The 24,789-nt window shown below is 38.3% G+C and overlaps 1 protein-coding gene across 3 annotated transcripts in view; it reads right to left on the bottom strand.

The window, feature by feature from the left end:
- Positions 1-5,754: 5,754 nt before the first annotated feature.
- Positions 5,755-24,789, bottom strand: part of DOCK3 (dedicator of cytokinesis 3) — a 694,894-nt gene continuing 675,859 nt past the window's right edge. For 2 of the 3 annotated variants that reach the window (XM_033926006.1, XM_033926007.1), the window contains exons 52-53: positions 23,110-23,192; positions 10,656-12,471 (exon numbers count right to left, since the gene is read on the bottom strand). In XM_033926006.1, the coding sequence (XP_033781897.1) occupies positions 11,956-12,471; positions 23,110-23,192 (599 nt within the window). In that variant the 3' untranslated portion in view covers positions 10,656-11,955. Of the gene's footprint in view, positions 6,255-10,655; positions 12,472-23,109; positions 23,193-24,789 lie in introns of those variants that run through there. The other variant, XM_033926008.1, reaches the window with a different exon arrangement.

Genomic DNA, 24,789 nt, shown 5'->3' with positions numbered 1-24,789 from the left:
ATGTAAATAGTGGGCACTAGAAGCAATAAAAGCCACAGAGAAGCCTTCCAAGACGTAGCTGAAACACGGAGCTCTGTCGAGGGGTAACAAAACCCAATGGGACTTTGCTACATCAGCATTACAGACAAAACAGGATTCAGCTAAGTGGTACTGTATTATCGGCTTTTTCAATGATTTTTTCCAAAGATTGTTGCATTGACATTGTACTTGAATTTTCTCATTTCCCGCTCAAAATTAAGTGTGCGGTGGTACTTTTCACATCTTATAATAAAATTTGAAATAAATTGAATAAAGAAATTTCAGAGAGTTTTTGGGAGACAATTAATGATGTACTGGGCAGGGCTTATATAGACTTTTAGGGCTCCTTTTACCAAGCTGTGATAGTGTTTTTAGCACACGCAGGATTTTAGCATGCGCTACGCAGCTAGAACTAACACCAGCTCAATATTCACTGGCCCACCACGTGTCAAGCCTTGTCTATTAGAGTTGGGCTGTGCTTTTCAAGAAAGTCAGCCAGATCTTTTGGATGCTCGAATGCTTCTGCCGTTGGCCCTGAAGCAGTGGACTAATTGCTTTATCCACGAAACGTTGGCAGTGGCAGTAATCTGGCAGCAGATAACGAAGCATACGAAGCTGTGGCAGTAATCTGGTAGCAGATAATGAAGCACACGAAATAGTGTTGAGATAAGTGCTTAGTTGCCAATTTTTTCAAACTAAAGAAGAGATGCATCTATCGTTAGAAGATTTAGTCATTTAAAATATTTAAAAGTATTTATGAAAAACTATTTATGAAAAAGTATCTAAAATATTTAAAACACTTATTATTAAAATCTATTCTCAGGTTTTTCCGGCCAATTACTGGAGCTAAGGAGCAAACTAAACTACGCTGATGTTTCAGTCTGTGATAAGGACTGTGCGTAGGCTCCGATTCTGAGGCCTTTTCCTGAGTATACTGTCTATTAGACACTATGAATTAAGGTGGTTTTGGATGCACCCTTCTTTATAAGTCATATCGCCTTGACCCCACTACTGAAAAAATCTGACCTTGACCCTTCCATACCATCCAGCTATCGCCCAATTGCAAATATCCCTCTCCTAACCAAGATGCTAGAGTCCATCATTTCTTCCCAACTCTCATCATACTTAGAGAGATTCTCTAATTCTTTTACCCTATCAATATGGCTTTCGTCCTAACTTCAGCACCGAATCCCTACTGTCTTCCCTGATTTCAAGGGTTCAATAACTTCACTCTCGAAACAAGTTTGCCGTCCTCCTACAATTTGACCTTTCCACTGCTTTCGACGTTGTTCACCATGATATTCTTGTTTACCAACTCTCTGAGTTAGATATCAACTCCACAGTCCTAGGTTGGTTCTCTAAATTCCTCTGCTCTCGTTCTTACATTGTTAACATGAATGGCACCTCATCCTGCCCCTGGAAACTGAATTGTGGAGTCCCACAAGGCTCTCCACTATCCCCTATCCTTTTCAACATCTATATGTCCTCCCTAAAACTCCTCCACCTATCCCCCCTTGAAACAATTTACACTTATGCAGACGACATCCTCGTCCTCCTCGAGACCGATTCGAACCTCACCGACCTGTCTAAGAACATATCCTCTTGTATAATGAACCTACAATCCTGGGCCCACACTGTGCAAATGAAATTGAATGAGTCCAAAACAAGACTTCTTTGGCTCGGTCCAAAACTAGATCACCTATCCACCTCCATCCCACTACCCTCTGGCTCCTCTCTGCAGCTTGAGTTCTCGAGCAAGGTCTTGAGCATCATCATTGATTCCACATTGTCCTTCAATGACCACCTCCAATCCTTGGTAAAAAAATGCTTTTCAGCCTTCACATGCTGAGGAAAGTTAGATCCTGCTTCCATCAAAAACATTTTACCCTCCTTGTCCAATCACAAGCACAACCATCTTAGACAAAATAGCTCCTAAACAAAACAGAACAAACTGCTCAAATAAATATAATAACTGGTTCGACTCTGAACTACTAAAAATGAAACAATCAATACGACATCTAGAAAGGATCTGGAACAAAACAGGTGAAACATCTGACAGGAATAATTGGAGATCAAACATAAAGGAATACAAACAACTGATAAAAGAAAAAAGGAAAACATTCTACTCATCCAAAATATACATATCCAACACAAGTTCAAAAGAAGTCAACACTCATGAATTGTTCAATCTAGTTAAAAATTTATTCGACACCACACGCCACAGTCAATCCACGCACGACACAAAACTTCCATCAGCAGACGATCTAGCACAATACTTTGATTCAAAAATTGCGAACCTAAAGAACAACTGCCCAGCAAACAACACAGATGAGCAGCAAATAGCCAACACACATGTAAATGAAATACCAGCGGACATGTTTTGGAACTCCTTTCAGGACCTAGAATGGAACAACTTCATAAAACTCTACAACAAATACACCAAATCAAACTGCATCCTAGACCCCTGTCCCCCCAACATAATGAAAGCAGCCCCATTAGACTTTAAAATAACACTATGGACTCACATGTCCAATAATTTCAAAAACGGAAAATTCCTATCAAAAAATGTTCACATTATAATCACCCCAATTCCAAAAAATCATAAACTACCCCTAACATCAGCAACCAACTATAGACCGGTAGCATCCATCCCATTTTTCGTAAAAATAATGGAAGGCTTGGTACAAACCCAATTGATGGACTACCTAGATCAGTTCTCGCTACTACATGAAACCCAGTCTGGCTTCAGACCTTTGTTTAGTACTGAGACGGTGATTGCAGCGATCCTAGAATACCTACGTAGCTTATTCAGCAAGGGCCATAAAGCATTAGTCATGCAATTTGACATGAGCTCGGCCTTCGACTTGGTGGACCACGAAAAGTTACTACAATGCCTAGACGCAATCGGCATTGGAGGCGAGGTGCTGGACTGGTTCCGAGGATTCCTTACAACCCGCACCTATCAAGTTCGCTTCAATTGCAATCTCTCTAAAATCTGGACAAACCCATCAGGTGTGCCACAGGGGTCCCCACTATCCCCACTACTCTTCAACGTTTATATAGCTTCACTAGGTACGCAGCTGACCCAGCGAGGCATAAAAGTATTCAGTTATGCAGATGACTTCACAATCATTATCCCGTTTATTTCATCTCCCTCTGAAATCACCCCCACAGCAACTGAAGCGCTAAACACGATGGAACAATGGACCTCAGAGTTCAAATTGAAGCTCAATCCGGATAAAACTAAACTCTTTATAGCCTCGCCACAAGCACACAAAACGACAAAATCACTACACATAAACAATCTCAACTACCCCATTCAACCAACGATGAAGATCCTAGGAGTAGTACTAGACCAAGGTCTAACCATGAAAGACCATATAGACTCCCTAATCAAAAGAGAGTTTTTCACTCTCTGGAAACTTAGGTCCATCAAGGCGTACTTCCACACTTCAGCTTTCAGAATTCTGGTACAATCCCTAATACTAAGCCATCTGGATTACTGCAACATCACCCATCTGACAATCACCCAGAAGCAAATGCATAGACTACAACTGATACAAAATACAGCAGTCAGGATGATTTTCGGGCTGAAGAAGTCCGACCACATAACCCCTTCCTACAGACTCCTACACTGGCTGCCGATGGGGGCACGCACGAAGTTCAAGCTAGGATGTCTCTGCTTCAAGGTATTAAATGGACTAGCCCCTAAATACATTACAGACCTCTTCTCATTCCCAACCAACAGACATGAAAGAAAAACACATCTGAAATTTGTCTCCCCTCCGGCCAGAGGGTGCAAATATAAGAAATACCATCAACAACTGCTATCGTACCAAGCAGCCACATGGGGTAAAGACTTAGAAAAACTAATTGCACACACAAACAACTATGGAGAATTTAGGAAACACCTAAAAACCTACCTGTTCTTAAAATACCTAGATATCGAACCAGAACATCAGCCCTCGTAACACCATCACAAACCAGATCGTGTAAACTGTTAACCCTAACCCCTAATCACCAACTATGAACACTCCATTCAATTCATGGAATATTTCTACTTCTCTGTAAGCAGCATGGCACTTCTTGGCCTTGCAGCCCACAAACTGTTGTTACTACTACTAATGTTGATACTATCAGATGTACACTGCAATACTCCTTAATTCGTTGTATGTACAGCTTCTATTTATTGTATTTACAGTTTCCCTTTATTGTAAACCGCCTAGAAGTCGCAAGATTGTTGGCGGTATATAAGAATAAAGTTATTATTATTATCTACTTAAGCCTAACTAAGAAAAACCTCCACAGACTCCAACGGATTCAGAATGCCGCAGCCAAGCTCATCTTCGCTAAAAGTAAATTTGATCATGTCTCCCCGCTCCTGGCCAAGCTCCACTGGCTTCCGATAATCGCCAGGGTCCACTATAAATGCGCCTGTTTAACTTTCAAAATCCTATATGGTATCCTCCCTCCCTTTATCCCTCTTTCTTGGAATTCCTCAAACCCTAATACCACCAGATCCTCCCACAAATTAAAACTATCCTTCCCCTCACTAAAAGGCATTTCCCACATAGGAAAGCTAGGGACCTCCCTTCACTTCAAAATCACTGAGCTCTGGAACAACCTTACCTCCCCTCTTTGGAACTTGAGCTCTCTCCAAGTTTTCCGCAAACATCTGAAAACCTGGCTTTTCTCAAAAAATGTAAGTCTCCCTCCAACTTAGGAATCAAAGAAACTCTTATATCTTGGCATCCCAAGTCCTCTAAATTTTCTTCACACTTCTACCTCTAACCCTCTGTTGTAGTTCCTTCCTATTTCTCCTACTGTAAACCGCGTCGAGCTCTATGAACGTGGAGATGATGCGGTATACAAACCTAAGGATTAGATTAGATTAGATATATTAGGTTGAATATTTCTTGAGCCACTTTGGGTGATATTCCTTGAGTTGTCTCTTATATATAACCTTTTGGTTTTTGCAGGCCATTCCTTTTTTTTTTTTGCAGGAGCGAAAAAGTTTTTTGCCAATTCTTTTTGTTGTTTATTGGCATTTGTTAGGTTCTCTTGTAGCCTTTTTTGGTACATTTATAAGCATGCCTTAAAAATGTATTATGTGCTAAACCAATTTAATGTGTGTTAATTCATGAATGAAATTGTGTTCAATTAATGCACGTTAAACATTTTTAACATGCATTGGACTTTTTATTAAAAAGATCTTGAAATTTTTAAAAAAGTAAAAAAAAAAAAATCTGGAAAAAATATCATACAAACTGAAAATTTCTGTTTGTGTTTAAGCTCAGAATTTTTTGCTAGAATGTGGTAAAAGCTGTTAGCATGACAGTTAAAAATATGTGGACAAGTTCATGGAAGAAATGTTCGTATATTATTATTAATGTGGACTTTGGGAATATCACCTGCTTATTACTGGGATAAGCAGCATGAAATCTCTTTATTCCTATGCAATCCTTCCAGGTAATTGTGATCTGAATTAGTTATTGCTAGAAACAACATACTTTAGTCTGTCCCAGTATAGCAATAGATATGTGTTTATGCATATCCCTAATAAATACCTTGTGGACTAAGTTAAAACTCACTCTCTATTCACATGGAGGAATTAAGAACATATGCTCTTAATTTATAGAGAAGACCCAAAGTTAATCAAAACGTGTCCATTTCAGACATTCTGTTCAGGTATTAATCTTTAATTCCATATCACAGCTGATGAGTGAATGGGGAAAACGGAGGCCAAAACCCCTTAACCAAACAAATAATAGATATTTACATGTAAAATTCACATCAGATTTCCTTTTTAAGCCAGAAACATGCTATCACAATATATACAATAAAATACCCTTGATCACATATACAAATTTGTTCATTCTTTCTGTAAGATTTGCAGTGCCTCAGAGATAAGGAACCAACTTTTAAAACATGAATACACAAAAAGAGGTGCTTAAGTTTTATCTTTTCTCTTTTTTTTTAAATAGTCACATAATAACATATGTTAAAATACCTTTTACAGAAGATAATACAAGGCAAACGCCACAATCTATACATTTTTTGCTCAATTTCCTGTACAAATACACAGCATTCACCAGTGAGTTATTTACATAATAGCAAAATAAATTGAACATTTAACACTTTTGTCTTCTCGTCCTTTTTTTTAGTGGGAGTTCTTGATTGGGCAAGATTCATGCCTAGGAATGGAACATACATTATCCCTCTTTTCACCTGAAGAGCTAAATAATAAAAAAGACAAATACTTTCAATTGGTCATATAAGCCTGAGCCAAAGCGCCTTGTAATTAATTGTGACTTGATTCAGTTTCAGCCTCAGAGACGGTTTCTGTCCTTTTCTCTCCTCTGTCAAGTTTTTAAATATCTGGTTCTCAATTCAAAGGTGAAAGGATTATTGAGAACTCTGCTTCAGCCTTCCAAAGACAAATAAAAGATGGCTGGCAGGCTGGGCACTGATAATTATTGTGATCATGGTAGCAAATGTATCTAAAAGTAAATGAAGCTGAAGTGCACTCTGCATTGGAAATGTGGTGTTCTGCTGCTGTTTCCTGCTTTAAAGCAAGATCAGATCAGTTCTAAGACTTGGTCATTCTTTCATACATGACAGAAAGCTAGTAACTTTCTACTTACTGTAAAGTTCTGTTGCTATAGCATTGTAGTCTTGTTTTCTTTCCTTTTTCATTATCGTCTTGTTTTCTGTGATGTCTAAAAACTTTCTTCTGATCAACATAAAATTACTTAAACTGGTTTTATATGTTCTAATCTAGCCTGACCCAGATGGAACCTTCTTTCCAGTAGCCTGATTCTTGATTCTGATTCCTAAGGTTGGAAGCATGATGATAGTGGCATCTCATAGCCTTTGGGAAGAAGTTCCAAGTGACTATGACTGCTACCTGTCTCAGTTCAACTCTATTCAAGGCTGTAGAGAGAACAGAGTTCTTAAAAAAAAAAAAAAAAAAATTAAAAAAAGGTGGTAGAGAAAATTCCTTGCGGTTGTGAATAGAAGCCACTAGTGCCTTAGCTTCAGCCCTGTCTGCTATAAACTGTGAGATTAAAGCAGGCATAGAGCAGTCCAATGGTTAGAACTAGAGAATGACACGGGGAAAAAATCTGTCCCCGTCACTGCCCCATCCCCGGACCACCGTCCCCTTCACCACCCCGTCCCCGTCATCCCCTTCATCACGAACAGTAATTAAGTATATTTTATTTTTAACCTTTAACATCTATCTAATCTTAACTAATAGTATTCTTTCTATACAGCCTATAAGTATGTTACTCTTCTTTTTAATGAACTGTAAACCAAATCGAGCTCCGTAGGGAAATGATCTGGTATATAAATTGAAGATTAGAGAGACATCAGATCAGACAAGTCAGATTATGACTCAGGAAGGTGCTGAAAAAGATGTATCAGGTATATAAACACATACAATCTTTTTCTTTGACTCTCTTTTGGATGGAAATAATAATAACAGTTTATATACCGCAATATTGTGAAGTCTCTCTCTCTCCCATATACACAGCACCATCCCTCACTCCATTAAGACATCCTGCTTGGAACGCGCTCTTGAAAGAGGTGGTGGAAATGAAAACGTTGATGGAGTTCAAAAAGCATGGGATGAATACAGAGAACTAAGGCCAGTACTGGGCAGACTTGCTTGGTCTGTGTCTGTATATGGCATTTTGGTGGAGGATGAGCTGGGGAGGGCTTCAATGGCTGGGAGGGTGGACTGGAGTGAGCTTTGACAGAGACTTCAGTAGTTGGAACCTAAGAACAGTACCGGGCAGAGCTTTGGATTCTTGCCCAGAAATAGATAAGAAGAAGAAAAACCAACAAATTTTTAGACTGAATCCGGTTGGGCAGACTAGATGGACCATTTGGGTCTTTATCTGCCGTCATCTACTATGTTACTAGGACATTCATACATACACCCTCACCTTAACAATTTTTTGTTCCAATTTATTATTTCTTTCTAATAAATACCTTTTTCTGCATCACACCTGGTTGTTGTCTTATTGTGCTACAACCCCACTGCTCTAAAATAATAATAATAATAATAAATAATAATAATTTTATTTTTTATATACTGCCATACCCGGCGAGTTCTAGGCGGTTTACATCAATTAATAAAGGATCTACGTTTTCAAGCAGATTTACAAACAAATAAAACAATTCAGTAACAAGTAAAACCGAAATTGACAGAGGATGGCGGGAGGTTGTTGAAGACGGGGAAGAGAGGAGCTGAAAAGGGGGGTGAGAGCAGGGGGGGGAGAGGAAAATGTGAGCGGGTGGGGCCGCTAGGAGTCTTGTTTGCTGAAAAGGTAAGTTTTGAGAGATTTTCTGAAGTTGAAGTAGGAGGGGGCCTCGAGTATCATTTGGGCCAGCCATGTGTTGAGCTTGGCTGCTTGGTAGGCGAAGGTTTTGTCTATGAATCTTTTATAGTGGCAGAGTTTTAGCAAGGGGAAGGCGAACAGTTGAGTTCTACGGGATTTCTTGTTTATGTGATAGAGGTTAAAGTGGGGGTTGATGTAGCTTGGAGTAGCACCATTAACCGATTTGTAGTAAAAGCATGCAAACTTGAAAAGGACTCTTGAATCGAATGGCAGCCAGTGTAGTTGGTGGTAGAAGGGGGTGACATGTTCCCATTTCTTTAGGCCGAAGATGAGACGCACGGCGGTGTTTTGGATTAATTTTAATCTCCTGGTGGTTTTCTTCGTGGCGTTTAGGTAAATGATGTTGCAGTAGTCAAGAGTACTGAGGATGGAAGATTGAACCAGTAGGCGGAAAGCGGAGTCGTCGAAGTATTTTTTTATTGTGCGTAGTTTCCATAGTACGGAGAAGCTTTTCTTACCACGTGTTCAGTGTGGTTTTCTAAGGATAAATTTTTGTCCAGAGTGACTCCCAGAATTTTTAGGGTGGGTTCAAGAGGGAAAGTAATTCCTTTCAATTGAATAGTGGTGTTTTTGATTTTGTCATTGGGGGTGGCTAGGAAGAATTTTGTTTTGTCGGGATTAAGTTTCAGTCTGAACGAGAGCATCCAAAGTTCAATCTGGTTAAGAATATTTGTGATGTGGTTAAGTAGTTCTTGTGAGAAATTGGTTAGAGGGATGGCAATTGTGATATCATCTGCATATATAAAGAATTTGAGCTTGAGGTTGTGTAGGAGGTTACCTAGGGAGGCTAGGTAGATATTAAACAGGGTGGGTGATAGGGGGGAGCCCTGAGGGACCCCACAGGTGTTGTCCCAGCTGTATGAGAAGGCATTGTTTTTGAAAACCTTGTAGGATCTATTTCTTAGGAATCCCTGGAACCGGTTGAGGACCTGATCAGAAATGCCGATGTTTGCCAGGCATTCTAGGAGAATGGTGTGATCGACCAGGTCAAAGGCACTACTGAGGTCCAGTTGTATTATCAGGGCACTTGAGCCTTGGCTGAAGAGCGTGTGGAGGTGGTCAAGAAGGGAGGCTATGATGGTTTCGGTGCTGTGATCTGCGCAGAAACCTGATTGACTGTCACTTAGGATATTGAATTTTTCTAGATATGCTGCAAGTTCCGCCTTTACCAACCCTTCTGCTATTTTGGTAAATAAGGGAATGCTTGCGATCGGTCTGTAGTTGGATGGGGAATCCGGTGGTTCTTTCACATTTTTTATGATTGGGGTAATCATGATATGACCTTGCTCAGATGGGAAGTTTCCTGTGGATAGAAGGGAGGTAACCCATGTCATCATATTAGCTTTGAAGTGGAGCGGGGCAGCTTTCATAATGTTCGGAGGGCATGTGTCCAATTTGCAGAAGGTGTGTGAGTATTTGTTGTAATAGGTATTAAAGGTGTGCCAGTCGATTGTTTTAAATTGTTTCCAGCTAAGGTCTGTTCTGGTTCCTGGGTCAGGGTTAGATAAATCCGGGATCGGGAGAATTGGGAACTGCTCGAGGGGATTGGGTATGGTGGGCAGTATGGACCTTAGTTTTTGGATTTTGATGTTAAAATAGTCTGCAAGTGAGTTTGGAGTTAGTGTTGATTCTTCGTTTGTGTTTGTGAAGGTCTCGATGTTGTAGAGGACATTGACCAGTTTGAAGAGGTTACTGCTGTTGGATTTAGTGTTGCCTATTTTGTGGGAGTAAAAATTTTTCCTTTTTTCATTAGTGAGGTTTTTGTAATTTTTTAGTTTTTGTCTCCAGGCCAATCTGTGTTCTAGGGTTCTGGATTTTTGCCATATTCTTTCTGCTTTTCTGAGGTCCTTCTTAGCTATCAGCAGTTCTGAATCGAACCAGCCCGAATTTGGACCAGGGACCAAAAAGAAAAAAGAACCACTTAGAACAAGACGAAAGACAAAGAATACATAAGTGTGCAGTCAGGGTAGGAATGATCCCCAAGTGCTCCTGCCCATGCTGGCTTTGTTCTCAAAATGGCTGCCATGACCTCCCTGGAAATCTTGTGAGTCCGTTGCAAAATGGCTGCTGAATGAGAAAGAACTGGGGATTAGAGAATGACACGGGTACACATTTGTCCCCGTGAGTTTTGTTGCTGTCCTTGTCCTTACCCTATTCCTGTAAACTTTGCCTTAACTGTACAAGTGTTTGAGGCTTGTGCAGATGAGGATGGAGCTTGCAGGAATGGGGCAAGAACAGAAAAAGAATTCGCTGGGATGGGATGGGAAAATGAGTTCCCATGGGGACAGGGAAAAATTTGTCCCCGTGTCATTCTCTACTGGGAATCACTCCTATCCTGAGCTACTCTTTGCATTTTTTGTGTGTGTGTAATGTAATTGCAAATAATGCATAGTAGATTATATGGTAAAAAGAGTGAGCAAAATGGTTCATAAAGAGGACCATATTTTTCTGTGGACACTACCTCATAACACTAGAAGCCTAACTCTCTAAAACACAACAAGGCTTTTCCTGCAGGACCATGGTCAGTATGAATCATTTCAAAATATTAAGTTGAAAGAAAGTAAAATCATCCCTTCTAAACTCTACCTTAAGGGAAAAAAAGATGTGTGGGAGGTACCTTATTGAAGGCTACATCTGGATCAGGCAAAGCTTCAAACAGGTCAGCCATATGTTAGGAACAGATTTCTTGAAGCAACTTAATGCACTTTTTCTCAATGCAGTTATGATTTCCTATTGAGCACATTTCCCTTCTGCTCATATGGCTCTTGCTTTGCCTATACCACTGGAAAAGAAGCAGGACTGAACTAAGAAAATAAAAAAAAACACTGGCAAACAGGGAATCAAACAGAGACACACAACCTATTCATTGGGTGCTATCAAACATAGAAGCTGCCAGTATTAAAAGAGTGCAGTCACAACACCATCCTATGGCCAAAGCAGGAAGATCACAAGTCAGGCCTCAACATATCTGCTTACCATAGTTAATAGCTGTAGTGTGCACACCAGACCCTTACACACACACTAGATTTATGTATGTCTCCCTCTTCGTACTCATTTTGTTCATAATACCAATGATGGCACTTAGACATTTTTGGAGATATGGAAGGGGTGGTATGGCAGGGAGACGTTCCATTCCCTGAGCTCTGGACATCAAAACTGAGCCTCTTTTTCTCCTCCTATCATCCTTAGTTTCCTTTCTTTTTCCCATGATTGCACCAGAGAAAGGTCTCTTTGTGGCTTGGTAGTTTTGCAATCATTTTGAAATTCTGAACATAACAGGAGGAATGAAACTGTTTCCTGTTTCACAAAAATATTAACCAAAAAGAATAAGATAAAAATAAATACAAAAAGGTATTTCTATCAAGGAAAGCAGCAACATGGCATGCTGGTACAACTGCAGTACGGACGCCACAGATGAGTTCACGGCAGTAGAATAGGAGGAGTGGTTTCCATTGGGGTCTCCACTCCTAGGTCCTCATTTTAGGCCATGTTAGTGGCCATCAGATTCCAAAGCACCTGGATAGTTCTGCAACTAATGTTCATTAATGCCATGTTCCCATGATACCCTGGCCTGCTCCTCCTTTCCAGCAGAAGCAGAACTTTGGCAGGATTTGCGTGATCGTGGTTGGCGTCTAATCTCCTTCAACACCTCCTCCTCATTTTCTGCAGTTGGGGTTCGAGAGTGGTATGGTTTTGGTGGTAAAGCTGGAGGGTCTATAGTGTTCTGGGTGGTGTCCTGGGTGGCGACACTGGTGGGTGCTGAGTGACTTCGGCTAGGCTGTGATTTGACTGATTCCAGAACATTGGGCTCAGAGACACTGCAGCGGACAGAGAGATAGGGAGACTCCAGATCTTCATCAGTGTTCCATGCCTGACTGGGAACAGAGTCCATAGTATCAGTGCGAGGCGGGAGCTCAGAAGAATGACCAAAGTTACTTTCACTTAAGGAAGATACACCACTGCTGGCACTGCCCGACAGTGTGGAATTACTCCCATCCAAACCAGACTGGGGGCTTGTTGGAGATGCAGGGATAGGGTGGAGGGGAGACTGTAAAATATAATAAAACTAGTTTAGTACATTACATTAGTGATTTCTATTCCGCCATTACCTTGCAGTTCAAGACGTATTACATAAGGAGTTATTTGCACATTTAGGAATACATAAGGAGTTATCTGGACATTTCCAGTGGTATTATGGCGTGGAGCGGGTTGCTATTGGGGACTAAGATGATTCTTGCTGTGTTAGTTTGTCTTTAAGGATTTCTTGAATAGCAGGGTTTTTATTTCTTTTCTGAAGGTTTTGTAGTCTGGGGTCATGATCAGTAAATTGGAGAATTGGTAGTCTAGTTTTGCTGCTTAGTACATGCTAAGTTGCACATTCTATAACTCTGATCTGAAACAACAATGAAAACTCACCGTTTAAGTGCGAGCAGAAAAATAACAAATGGTTGTAAAAAACAAACAAACAAAAAACAAAACTTTCTGTCTCTATTCTATGTGTTAGAATGACTGGATCCAAAATCTGAGCAGTAATCTGTTTTGTGAGCAAACTCTCTTTTGCCTAAAGCAAGAAGAACTAACCAGGCTCAGATAAGAGTTTTTCAGCGGATCACCACAGAGGTCATTTGGGGAATGCCAGTGGTCAGCAAACCGCGGCTTGAGAGCCGCATGCGGCTCTTTAGCCACCTGAGTGCAGCTCGTGGCTCAGCTAGCTAGAGCAGGGGTGCCCAACCTGCTTCCCTTCTCCGTAAAGAGGACGCTGAAGCGCCGGGCCGACCAACCTTCGCCACCCAATGCCAATTCTGACATCAGAGAAGAAGTTCTGGGTCAGCCAATCGCTGCCTGGCTTGCCTGGAACTTCCTCTCTGACGTTAGAATTGATGTCGGGTGGGGAAGATTGGTCAGCCCGGCGCTTCAGTGTCCTTTTTAAGGGGAAGGGAAGCAGGAAGAGCTCAGAACTTGGCAGCAGCCTATTCCCCAATGGTGGCGGTGGCAGCCTATTCCCCGCTGGCGGCCTGTTCCCCAATGGCGGTAGCTTGGGGAAGGGCAGGGAGAAAGAAAGAAAGAAGGGAGACAGACAGAAAGGGGGCACAGAGAGAGAAAGAAATAAAGACATACCAAAAGAAAAGGGGCATGGAGAGAGAAAGAAAAAAGGGGGCAGGATGAAAGAAAGAAAAAGTTGGGGGAGGGAATGAAGTCTGGAGGAGAGGAAGCATACAGGAGGCTGAAAGAAGGGAAGAAATATTGGATGCAGTCAGAAGAACAAAGTGCAACCAGAGACTGATGAAATTACCAGACAACAAAAGTAGGAAAAATGATTTTATTTTCAATTTAGTGATCAAAATGTGTCCATTTTGAGAATTTATATCTGCTGTCTATATTTTGCACTATGGCCCCTTTTTACTAAACCGCAATAGTGGTTTTTAGCGCAGGGAGCCTATGAGCATCGAGAGCAGGGCAGGACATTCAGCGCAATTCCCTGCACTATAAACCGCTATTGCAGTTTAGTAAAAAGGGAGGGGGTATATTTGTCTATTTTTGTATAGTTGTTACTGAGGTGACATTGCATAAAGTCATCTGCCTTGATCTTTTTGAAAACCCGTGGAATATAAATGATAAATTAACATTTTCTCTGCGTAGTGTGCTTTGTGGGGTGTTTTTTTTTAAATTCTTTATTCATTTTTTCATCTTACAACAAGTGTATAAAAAAAATATATCATTTGAACTTATATAATATCACTTGAATATCTATCATTATCAATTTCATTAGTAAAAATAAAACCCTTCTTCCTAACCCTATTAATCTAACCCATCAATATATAATTAAAATCCCTCCCACCACCCCTCCCTCCCTGTACAATTATACCAATTAGGGAAAAATGATATTTTATTCCTTTCAATATTCTATTAATAGTCTCCAAACCGAGGGGCGTGGCTTGGAAGCGCATGGAAACAGTCGGGTGAAAGGTGAGCTCCTTCCCGATAGATCATTTTAAAGATTATTTAAGTTACAAAAGTTAACTTTTCTTGTTGGATACGGGAGAATTAATTATAAATATGGCGTCTGGAAAGAATAACAAAGCTGATTCAGCTTTTGTGATGCCGGCAAGTGCAAAAAGAGCCAAACCCGAGCCTCCGACCCCTTCGAAAAAACAGGCTGAGAAGGAAGTTGTTGAAACAGCTGAAATATTGAAGGAACTGAAAGCAATTAAAGAAATTGTGCTAGGAAACTCCAAGGATATTAAAGAGGTTAAGAAGGAAGTAAATATTCTTAACAGGAAAATGGAGCTGGTGGAGAATAAGATTGTTAATCTTACTGATAGAATGCTGGCAGTTGAAACAGATTTATTCAAATTCAAGCCGGTGCAAAAGAAAATGGATATACTTACGCAAATGCTGGAGGATTGTAGTAATAGGGAGAGAAGGAGTAATTTAAGATTACTTGGGATCCCGGAAGGGGCAGAAGAAAATAATATTACTTCCTTTCTGGAGAATCTCCTCCCTAAAATCCTCCCTCTCAACTTTAAATATCCTATTGAAATCGAAAGAGCTCACAGAATACCAGTCAGGAGGACTGATACTCAAAGGGGACCTCGTCCAATAATATTCAAGCTCTTAAGACATCAGCAAGTAATGGATATTATTCGGCTGGCTAAAGAAAATAAGAACTTAAAGTTTCAGGACTCTCGCATACACTTTGTTCCAGATTTTGCTCCTGCCACTGCAGCAAAGAGGAAAAAATTTCTTGATATGAGACCACAGCTCAGAAGTCTTGGAGCAAAATATGGGCTGATTTATCCAGCGATGATGAAAGTGACTTTCAAGAATAAAACAATGAATTTCAAGGAACCAGAAGAGTTGCAGGACTTTTTGCAGAAACAAGAGGAACTTATGATTACATAGAGACATGGACTTTATTATCTATTTTTTTTTGATGCTCTGTGTTGCATTTCAATTTCTTTAAAAGATGCAGTTCAAGGTATTATATATTTGGTGCTTTTAATACAGTCATTAATACAGTTAGTACAGTTTACTGGCTTTAGAATTGAAATGGTTCCATATTTGGAATCTTATCCTTTTATGGAGTTATGGAATCACTTACAGGCTGTTTATTTTGATGCTAATATAGTTTTGATGAGTAACCTCATATGGTAATACTTATATAGTAATATGCTTTTATGTAAAAAGATTATTGGAATGGAAAAGGAAGAGGAAGAAAGAAAAAGCAGGAAAGGAGGAAAAAAAATGATTTTTGTTATGAATCACTTTATTCTTAATATTGATTGGGGCTCTACATAAAAGTTTTGTTTGGTTTTTATTAAAGAAAATTATTTTAAGGGGGTCGGTTTAGATATTAGGGATTTGAGGAAAGGGTTTAATTGTTAAAATATTTATTGTGTAACTTATGATTATAGATTTTTTTTTTGTTTGTTTTTGAATGTTCTATGGGGGGAATTCTCTTTACCTGATTATCTATGTGTGTTTTCAAGCTTACACATTTATTAAAGGGTGGGGGGGGGTGGGAATAGGGTGGAGGGCTGGGAAGGGGAGGGGGAGTGGGATGATTAATGTTTCTTTAAGACATGAAGTTGGGAAAAATGCAGAAATTGAAATGTTTATTGAAAATGGGATAAATGTAAAATTTGAATTTTTCTTTTATAATCTTATTTTCGAGGGGGGGAGGGGTAAGGGATGGGGGGATTGGATGAAGAAAATATATTTACTTAATGTGCTGAGGTCTGATCATCTTTATTATTATAGAAGTATTTGCCAAAATTTAATTATAAAATAGATGGATATAAAAATTTATTCTATTAATGTCAATGGTTTAAATCATCCTATTAAGAGAAAGAAAGTACTAACGTTCCTTAAAAAGCAAAATGCGGACATATATTTTATTCAAGAGTCGCACCTTTCTGAGCATGAATCTAAAAAGTTATCTGGGGGATGGATTTCTAAATGCTTCTTTGCACCTGCAATAGGGAAAAAAGCTGGGGTTGCTGTCCTGATAAATAAGAAATGCACTGCTGATTTCAAATTAATAAACTATGATCCTTTAGGAAGATGGGTGCATATCAATATGGTTCTGGGAAATACAACCCTGGATTTATATGCTCCTAATTCGAATCAAATGGAGTTTTTCAAACAAGTTCAACAATTACTGTTACCACTGGCTACTTCTAATTTAATAGTAGCAGGGGATTTCAATGCTGTAATAGATCCGATTTTGGATAAGAGACCAAGTAGAATTATGAAATCATTAGGTTTAGATAATTTGGTTCAATCTTGTAATTTAGTTGATATATGGCGTATTCTTCATTTTAATGATCAGGAATTCTCTTTTTGTTCTCAGGTCCACAAATCTTTCTCACGAATTGATTATATATTCGTGTCTAATAATATAGCGCAGCGAGTGATGAATGCAGTTATTGATCCCATTGTAATTTCAGATCATGCTGGTGTGTGGATTGACTTTCAGAATAATGATGTAGAACATGTCAATCCAATTTGGAGATTTGATAATGCTTTACTTGCGGATTTGAACTTTCTGGAAGATTTTAAATTAAAGATGAATGAATTTTTTCAAATAAATAATTCGGACAATATTAATGCTGAGATTTTGTGGGACGCATTTAAAGCAACAATAAGAGGAAATATTATTTCATATTCAGCATTTATCAAAAAACAACTTAAAAAACAATATGTTGATTTGGAAAAACAAATTAAAGTATTAGAGAATAAATTAATTGAGAAATGGGAACATAATACATTACAAAATTTATTAAAAGTAAAAGCGAAATATAATGAGATTTCTTCTCAATTTGTGAGGAAAGATATCTTCTATAAGCAAGTTCAGTATTATGGTAATTCAAACAAAGCTGGAAGATTATTAGCTAATTTTCTCAAAGCAAAAAAAAGGAAATCTAAGATTATTGCAATTAAAGACACACAAGGCAACACACACACTAACACCAAAGATATTTTAATACAATTTCTTGATTTTTATAAAGATTTATATTCTTCTGAATCTTATGAAAATAAAGAACAAGAGGGATTAAATTTCTTAAATTCATTTATTGGACCAAATGTTCCGGATCATATAAAACGAAGTTTAGAAGATCCTATATCTTTAAAAGAAATAGAATCAGCATTGAAGTCTCTTAGAGTTGGATCTGCTCCGGGTGGTGATGGTTATACTGTTGAATTCTATAAAACATTTCAAAATATCATCTTACCATATTTATTAAATTTGTATCAATACCAAATAAATAATGATTCGATAATTATTGTCTTACCAAAACCAAACAAGGATCCTACCTTGGTTTCAAACTACAGGTCTATATCTTTATTAAATGTAGATGGTAAGTTGCTTGCTAAAGTATTAGCAATAAGATTGGCAAAAGCTCTTCCTTTTATTATTGATGTACACCAAACAGGATTTATTGCAAAAAGACACTCATCAAACAATACTAGATTAGCATTTCACTCTTTAAATTTAGTGAAAAATTTGAATGATCCAGCTTTTATGCTATCTTTAGATGCAGAAAAAGCATTTGATAGAGTGGAATGGAGTTATATGTATCAAGCTCTGGAATGGTTTGGAATAGGCCCCGGTTTTATTAAAATGGTTCAGACTTTGTATAGCTCTCCTGGTGCAAGATTATACATTAATAACAATTTATCAGATAGATTTAACTTGCGTAGGGGAGTTAGACAAGGATGTCCTTTGTCCCCCTTACTTTTTGATATTGTTTTAGAACCCTTATTAATTGCAATTAATCAAACTAAGGAGATAAGGGGAATCCCATTTTCTTACTGGGAATTTAAACTTTCTGCATATGCAGATGATATATTATTATATTTAAGAGAACCGGGGAATACTATTCCAAGTTTACTTAATCTTCTAGAGAAATTTGGGAAATTTTCTGGATATAAAATTAATTGGAGTAAATCGGAAATTCTTCCAATTAATGTTCACTGTACCAAAGGATTATTTGATTCATATTCATTTATTTGGAAAGAAGAAGGATTAAAATATTTAGGAATTATTATCAAAAATACAATTGAAGATACAGTCAAAGAAAATGAAAAACTTTTATTAAAAAAAATAACAGAAATGTGTGAGCAATGGAATCCTTTACATCTTTCTTGGTGGGGAAGAGTCCAAACAATTAAAATTATGATGTTGCCTGTGGTTTGTTATCAAATGAGTATGATACCAATATTTTTTCAGGGGTCATTCTATAAAAAGTTAAATAATATTCTTACAAAGTTTGTTTGGTTTGGGAAAAGACCCAGAATTGCTTTAGTATCTTTACAAAGACCAATTGTGGAGGGAGGGGTAAATTTTCCAAATTTTTATAGGTACCATCAAGCCTATATTCTAAGACAGGGTATGTATTGGATCCTCCCAGATCTCATAGAGAATGTACCAGATTGGCTATATCTAGAATGGCGACTCCTGTTCCCACTACATTTAGAACATCTAATTAGTATAAACATGCCTAGAAGATATAAGGATAACAGAATTCTGTTGGATACTTGGAAGACATTAAGATATATTAGTAATCTATCACCAGAACCAATTGCTAAATCATTAAATCAATCCATTTGGGTAAACTCCAGGATCAAGATTGGCGGATACAAAATCGTCTGGAAACAATGGATAATTGCAGGTATACGAACATTGAATGATGTTATTTCAGAAGGAACAATGCTTAGTTTTTCACAATTGCAACATAAATTTGGATTAAATAAAACACAATATTTTAAGTGGTTGCAATTGAAGCAAGCTATTCAGGCAGGGTTCCCTGAATGGAAAGCGCTTAATACTCAATATAGTCTGCAGGTTCTATGTTTCCAGGCGGATTTCTTGGGTCACCAAGCCGCAAAATGGTATAAATTGTTAAATGGATTTTTAAATAAAAAAAAGAAAACTGGACTTAGGGATATTTGGAGCATTGAGATTGGTCAGACAATATCTGAGTCTCAATGGCCACGATTTTGGTCCTGGAGATTAAGATCTACAAAGTCAGCATCTATGAGTCAAACTTGGATGTTTTTGTTACATAGAGTTTTATGGACCCCTACGCGTTTACAAAAAATAGATAGTACTAGATCTAATAGATGCTGGCATTGTAGAGTAGAAGTTGGGACGTTAGATCACTTAATTTTTTATTGTCCCTGTGTAAATGCATTTTGGAAATTAATTTGGCCCCAAATTAATGAATTATTAGAAAATCCTGTAGGACTCTCATATGATACTATACTATTTGGTACAGCAATGAGAACTCAGAGTCCGATTTCAGCAAACAATAACAAACTATTATTAATATTGACAGGGGTCGCCATGCAACAAATAACTCAAAATTGGAAGGATTATTCCAAATTAAACTATACATTTTGGTGGAATTCAGTCTGTCATATATACAAAATGGAAAAAACAATAGCATTACAACAGGGAAATATTCATAATTTTAAGAAAATTTGGGAACCATTGACCCGCTATTCCAACGATCAGATTTCATAGCACATTAGTAATAGTTATATTAGCGTGGGGAGGGGAATGTATATTATGTGGAAATAAGAAATGAAAAAAGGGGAGGGTTATATTTTATATGATAAGATGAATTATTTAGAATCATAATTTTTCATGTATTAATTTAAGCTTTATGTACAATTAAATTATTGTAAGAATGAAAAATTTATAAATAAAATATTAAAAAAAAAAAAAAAAAATAGTCTCCAAACCTCCTGAAATTTATTAAAATTTCCTTTCTGCAAAGCTAACATTCTTTCCATCTTCACGACACAGTGAATTCCACCAAAAACTATAACGTAATTTATTCCAATTTTTCCAATTAAATGTAATCTGCTGAATGGTGACTCCAGTCATAATAAGTAATAGCTTTGTGTTTTTTAAAAATTTTATTATTGGTAGATTATTTTGACTTGGCCAAGAAGGTAAGGGGGAGGGGAGCTGCTGAAAGCCATCTAGTAATCCTCACAGGCTTGACTGTGCAGGGAATTATTTTTGTAAAATCATGTTTTGTTATGTGACTAGCATTATTTAGATTTTAATTTCTATAAACGAAAAGAATGAAAATTATATAAAATTGCTTGATTGTTTTTATGTGTGTGCGCTGAAGGGAAGTGGAGAGAGAGTGGGCTGAGGATGCTGAAGGGAAATGGGGAAGAGAGAGTGGGGAGAAGATGCTGATTTATAAATTGACAATTGTACAGAATATTGTTTCTTTTTATACTTTAATATAATAAGTTCAGTATAAAACTATTCGAGGCTTGTGTGGATGGAAATAGATGGTTTGTGGGGACGGGGCCGAGCTCGTAGGGACAGAGGCAAATTTTTTCCCCATGTCATTCTCTAGGCTCTGCCACAAATCGATTTTGACTATGTGTGGGTGAGCGGAGTGTCAGTCGGGTTGACGAAACCTTCGTAGCGCAAGCGGGCATGGGGTATGGCTCTCAAAAGAAATCTTTCTTTTTTTTTTTAAATCTTTATTCATTTTCATATCTTACAACAAGTGTATAATATTCAATCAAAAATTTTTACAAATCACTTGACATTCTTACTTATAATCATTAAAGATTAAAGAATCTCTCCCCACCCACCCCATCCATTAATAATAAACCAATTAGCAAATATCATATTTCCAAATCCCACCCTACCTGTATCTTATATAATAACAAGGTGTTTAAGGTGTCTGATCATTAGAATATATAATCAATGGCTCCCCAAATCTTTTTAAAATTATGATAATTTCCTTGCTGAATAGCAAGCACTCTTTCCATTTTATAAATATGACAAACTGAATTCCACCAAACGGTATCTTAATTGTTGTATTTCTGATCTTTGGCTCTTTTGACTAATGAGTTTGCCTACCCCTGGCCCATGCGATAGCTCACTGCTCAGGCTTTGGCTCTAATTATTCTAATAAAGTTATTTTTCTGCTCATATTTCATATAAACTTATAAAGGGCAATTCTTTAAACTAGCACCGACTCACTTAGGCACATGTTACATATTTAAATGTTTTCAAGAGATGCTTCCTGAATGGAAAAATCTTAATAATCAATATAGTTTAGAGTTCGTAAGCTTTCAGGTGGACTTCCTGGATCACCAGGCCGCACAGTGGTATAAATTGATACCTGGATTTATGAATAAAAAACCAAAGACTGGTCTTCGGGACATTTGGAGCATTGAGATTAAGCATCAAATTACTGCGTCTCAATGGCCATGAATTTGGTCTTGGAGGATGAAATGTACAATGTCTGCATCTAAGAGACAAACTTGGTTTTTTCTGTTACATAGAGCATTCTGGACCCCTGTTCGTTTACAAAAATTAGATAGCTCTAAGTCTAATAGATGTTGGCATTGTCATCTCGAAACAGGGACTTTAGATCATTTATTGTTTTACTGTCCATTCATCTTGGCTTTTTGGAAATCAGCCTGAAAATAAGCCTTACAGAAGGCAAAAACAAAATCAGAGGGAAAACCACCTGGCGGCCCAATGGGCCTCCCTGCCACAGCCGGGGACCCGGCAGAAACCTGTCCCGTCTCTCCATGCCACAGCCGGGGACCCGGCAGAAACCTGTCCCGTCTCTCCAAAACAGGTGAAAGGTCACTTGAGGCTACAGAAAACATGGAGGTGCTTCCCGATAAAAACAGAGCAGAGCCCGCCAAAAACGGAACCCCCGAGGCCTATAGTGGCTGAGAGGCCTGAATTGCCCCAGCTGCTAAAGCTTGCAAGCTGGCAGCAGCAGTAAGGGAGTCCCCAGCATCACTGGCAGTAAGGGAAACCTTAGCTGGAGGAATCTCTGTGTGGGAGACGAGGAAGCCCGGGCTTCCCCGTTGTCAGCTGCCAGTGAGCAAAGCACTCGTGAAGGGGATCCCTGAATGTCAGCACCCGATGCCGACGAAGATTCCCCTTTGCGGTGGCCTACACACCGCTTGCCTCGCGTCTGGAGCACAATGAACACTTTCTCCCAGTGAATGCAACACCCTGAGGTTGGGCAGATCCCAAACAGGGTCCCCCAAGCTTAGTCTGGCACAAGAATGGGGACAAGGAGCGCTATACAAATTCCAACAGCCCTAAATAAAGGGAAACTGGCACAGTTCACCTTCACCTGCTGAGAGATTGAGCAAAGACTGATTTTCTAGAGGGGATACAACTCTCTAGTACTACAACCAAAGTTTGGTCTCAGTCTCTACCTGCTGGTCAAAGTGAGCTATTATCTATCAGTGAAGATATACCAGGTTGGAGAGGTGATAAAGAAGTTATTTTTTTCTAGAGTTTTTCCAATAAAATCTAAAGTCAGAAGCCCTAACACACCTTAATGCCATTAGCATGTGCTAATGAGGTAGACCACTTAAGTATATGTATTCCAAATTAAGTTACAGTAATGTTTATATTTAGGAAACCTAAGTACAGCTGAAATTTTGCCATACTTCAGCAGCAAAAAATAGGGGCCCTTTCAAAATCAGCTTCTGGGTTAGGTACTTTTTAATTTAAATTTTACTTCATTCAGAGCAAGAAATGGAATTGATGAACAAACAGCTTCAAATTATACTGTAAGCTCAGCATTCAAGTGCATGGAGGCTTCTAGGTGTTCAGGGGTTAGGAAGGGACTATTGAGTTTAGTAGATTTTTATCTATGAAAATCATTACCTTGCGCAACGTCCGAGCAGGCAGCACTGGAGGTGCGTCACTGAGTGAGTGGTGGTAGGTATCAAAATGCATAGAGTAATGACCTACATGACAGAAGAAACACAATATTAACAGAGCATTAGAAGACCAAGGAGAAATAGCTACATATTTAGCTGTGGATGGACAAAAAGACACAAAGAGACTGTATCAAAGATCACTGGTAGCAAACATTGCATATGGGTTTGGGAGTAGGATTTTTGGGCTACGAAAGGCTTTGCTATCCAACTGACAGTAACATTTAATCTCCTATAATTGCAGTCTATGTTTTTCAGACAGACAGCCATCATGATCAGTGTCTGATGCAGGAGAACAGGCTGTCAGCTCTCAGGAAACCAAACAATAGAGGTGCTGGAGAGAGGGTCCATCTGTAACCAGGGTAAAAGCTGACATCATAACTTGGATTCTAATAGATCATGGAAACCACAGCAAGTGAAAGAAGGATGGAGCAAGCCAGGGTAGTTGCTCTCATTAAAGATACTAGTTGTAATGGGGAGTCTGCTATATCTACCAAGCAGCAGCTGAAAAAGACACAGAGCTGGGTAAGAAGAGAGGGCTCAGAGAGGAAGAGCCATAACTAACGTGACCATTTATTTTTTTCATCAAAACGGGACATCTATTTTTTTTTTTTATAATTCTTTATTCATTTTTAAACTTTCAGCAAGTGCACAATATAAGTAATACATAGATTTACTAACATCACTTGATAAATCTATCAAGATCATAACAAAGGTATATATATCTAAACCCTTCTTCCCTCCTCCCTTTCCATACAATTATTTAATTGAATCAATCTTTGTCATATTTCTTTTTTACATTTTTATTTTTATTTTTTTTCATTTATATAAACCCTCCCCTTTCCCTTCCAATCATAAATAATGTTAAGAAAATGGTGTTTATTCATTACAAAACAATGTCAATGGTCCCCATATTTCATTAAACCTTTTATAATTTCCATTTTGTATTGCTATTGAACGTTCCATTCTATATATGTGACATAGTGAATTCCACCAGAAATTAAAATTAAGTCTTGTGTGATCTTTCCAATTTGTAGTAATATGTTGCATGGCAACTCCTGTCATAATCAATAAAAGTTTGTTATTACTTGCCGATATCTGACTCTTTTTCCTCATAGATATGCCAAATATCACAGTATCATAAGTTAATGCTACAGGATTATCTAATAAAGAATTCATTTGATCCCAGATCGAATTCCAAAAGGCTAATATATAGGGACAGAAAAATAAAAGATGATCCAAAGTCCCTACTTCAAGCTTACAATGCCAGCATCTATTAGACATTGAACTATTTAATTTTTGTAATCTAACAGGGGTCCAAAATGCTCTATGCAAAAGAAAAAACCAAGTTTGTCTCATAGATGCTGACAGTGTACATCTTATTCTCCAAGATCAAATTTGTGGCCATTGAGATGCCAAAATTTGATGTTTAATCTCAATGCTCCAAATATCCCTAAGACCATTTTTAGGTTTTTTATTAACCAATTCACTAATAACTTTATACCACTGTGCGGCCTGGTGACCCAGAAAATCTGCCTGGAAGCATAAAAATTCCATGCTGTATTGAAAATTTAAAGTTTATTAATATTCAGTCCCGCCCCTAATCCCGCCCTAGCCCCACCTCAGC

Source organism: Geotrypetes seraphini, chromosome 17 (genome assembly GCF_902459505.1).
Source record: "Geotrypetes seraphini chromosome 17, aGeoSer1.1, whole genome shotgun sequence".
Lineage (NCBI taxonomy): Eukaryota > Metazoa > Chordata > Amphibia > Gymnophiona > Dermophiidae > Geotrypetes > Geotrypetes seraphini.
The sequence above is the reverse complement of the archived record's forward strand: the minus strand, read 5'-3'. Positions and strand labels throughout refer to the sequence as shown.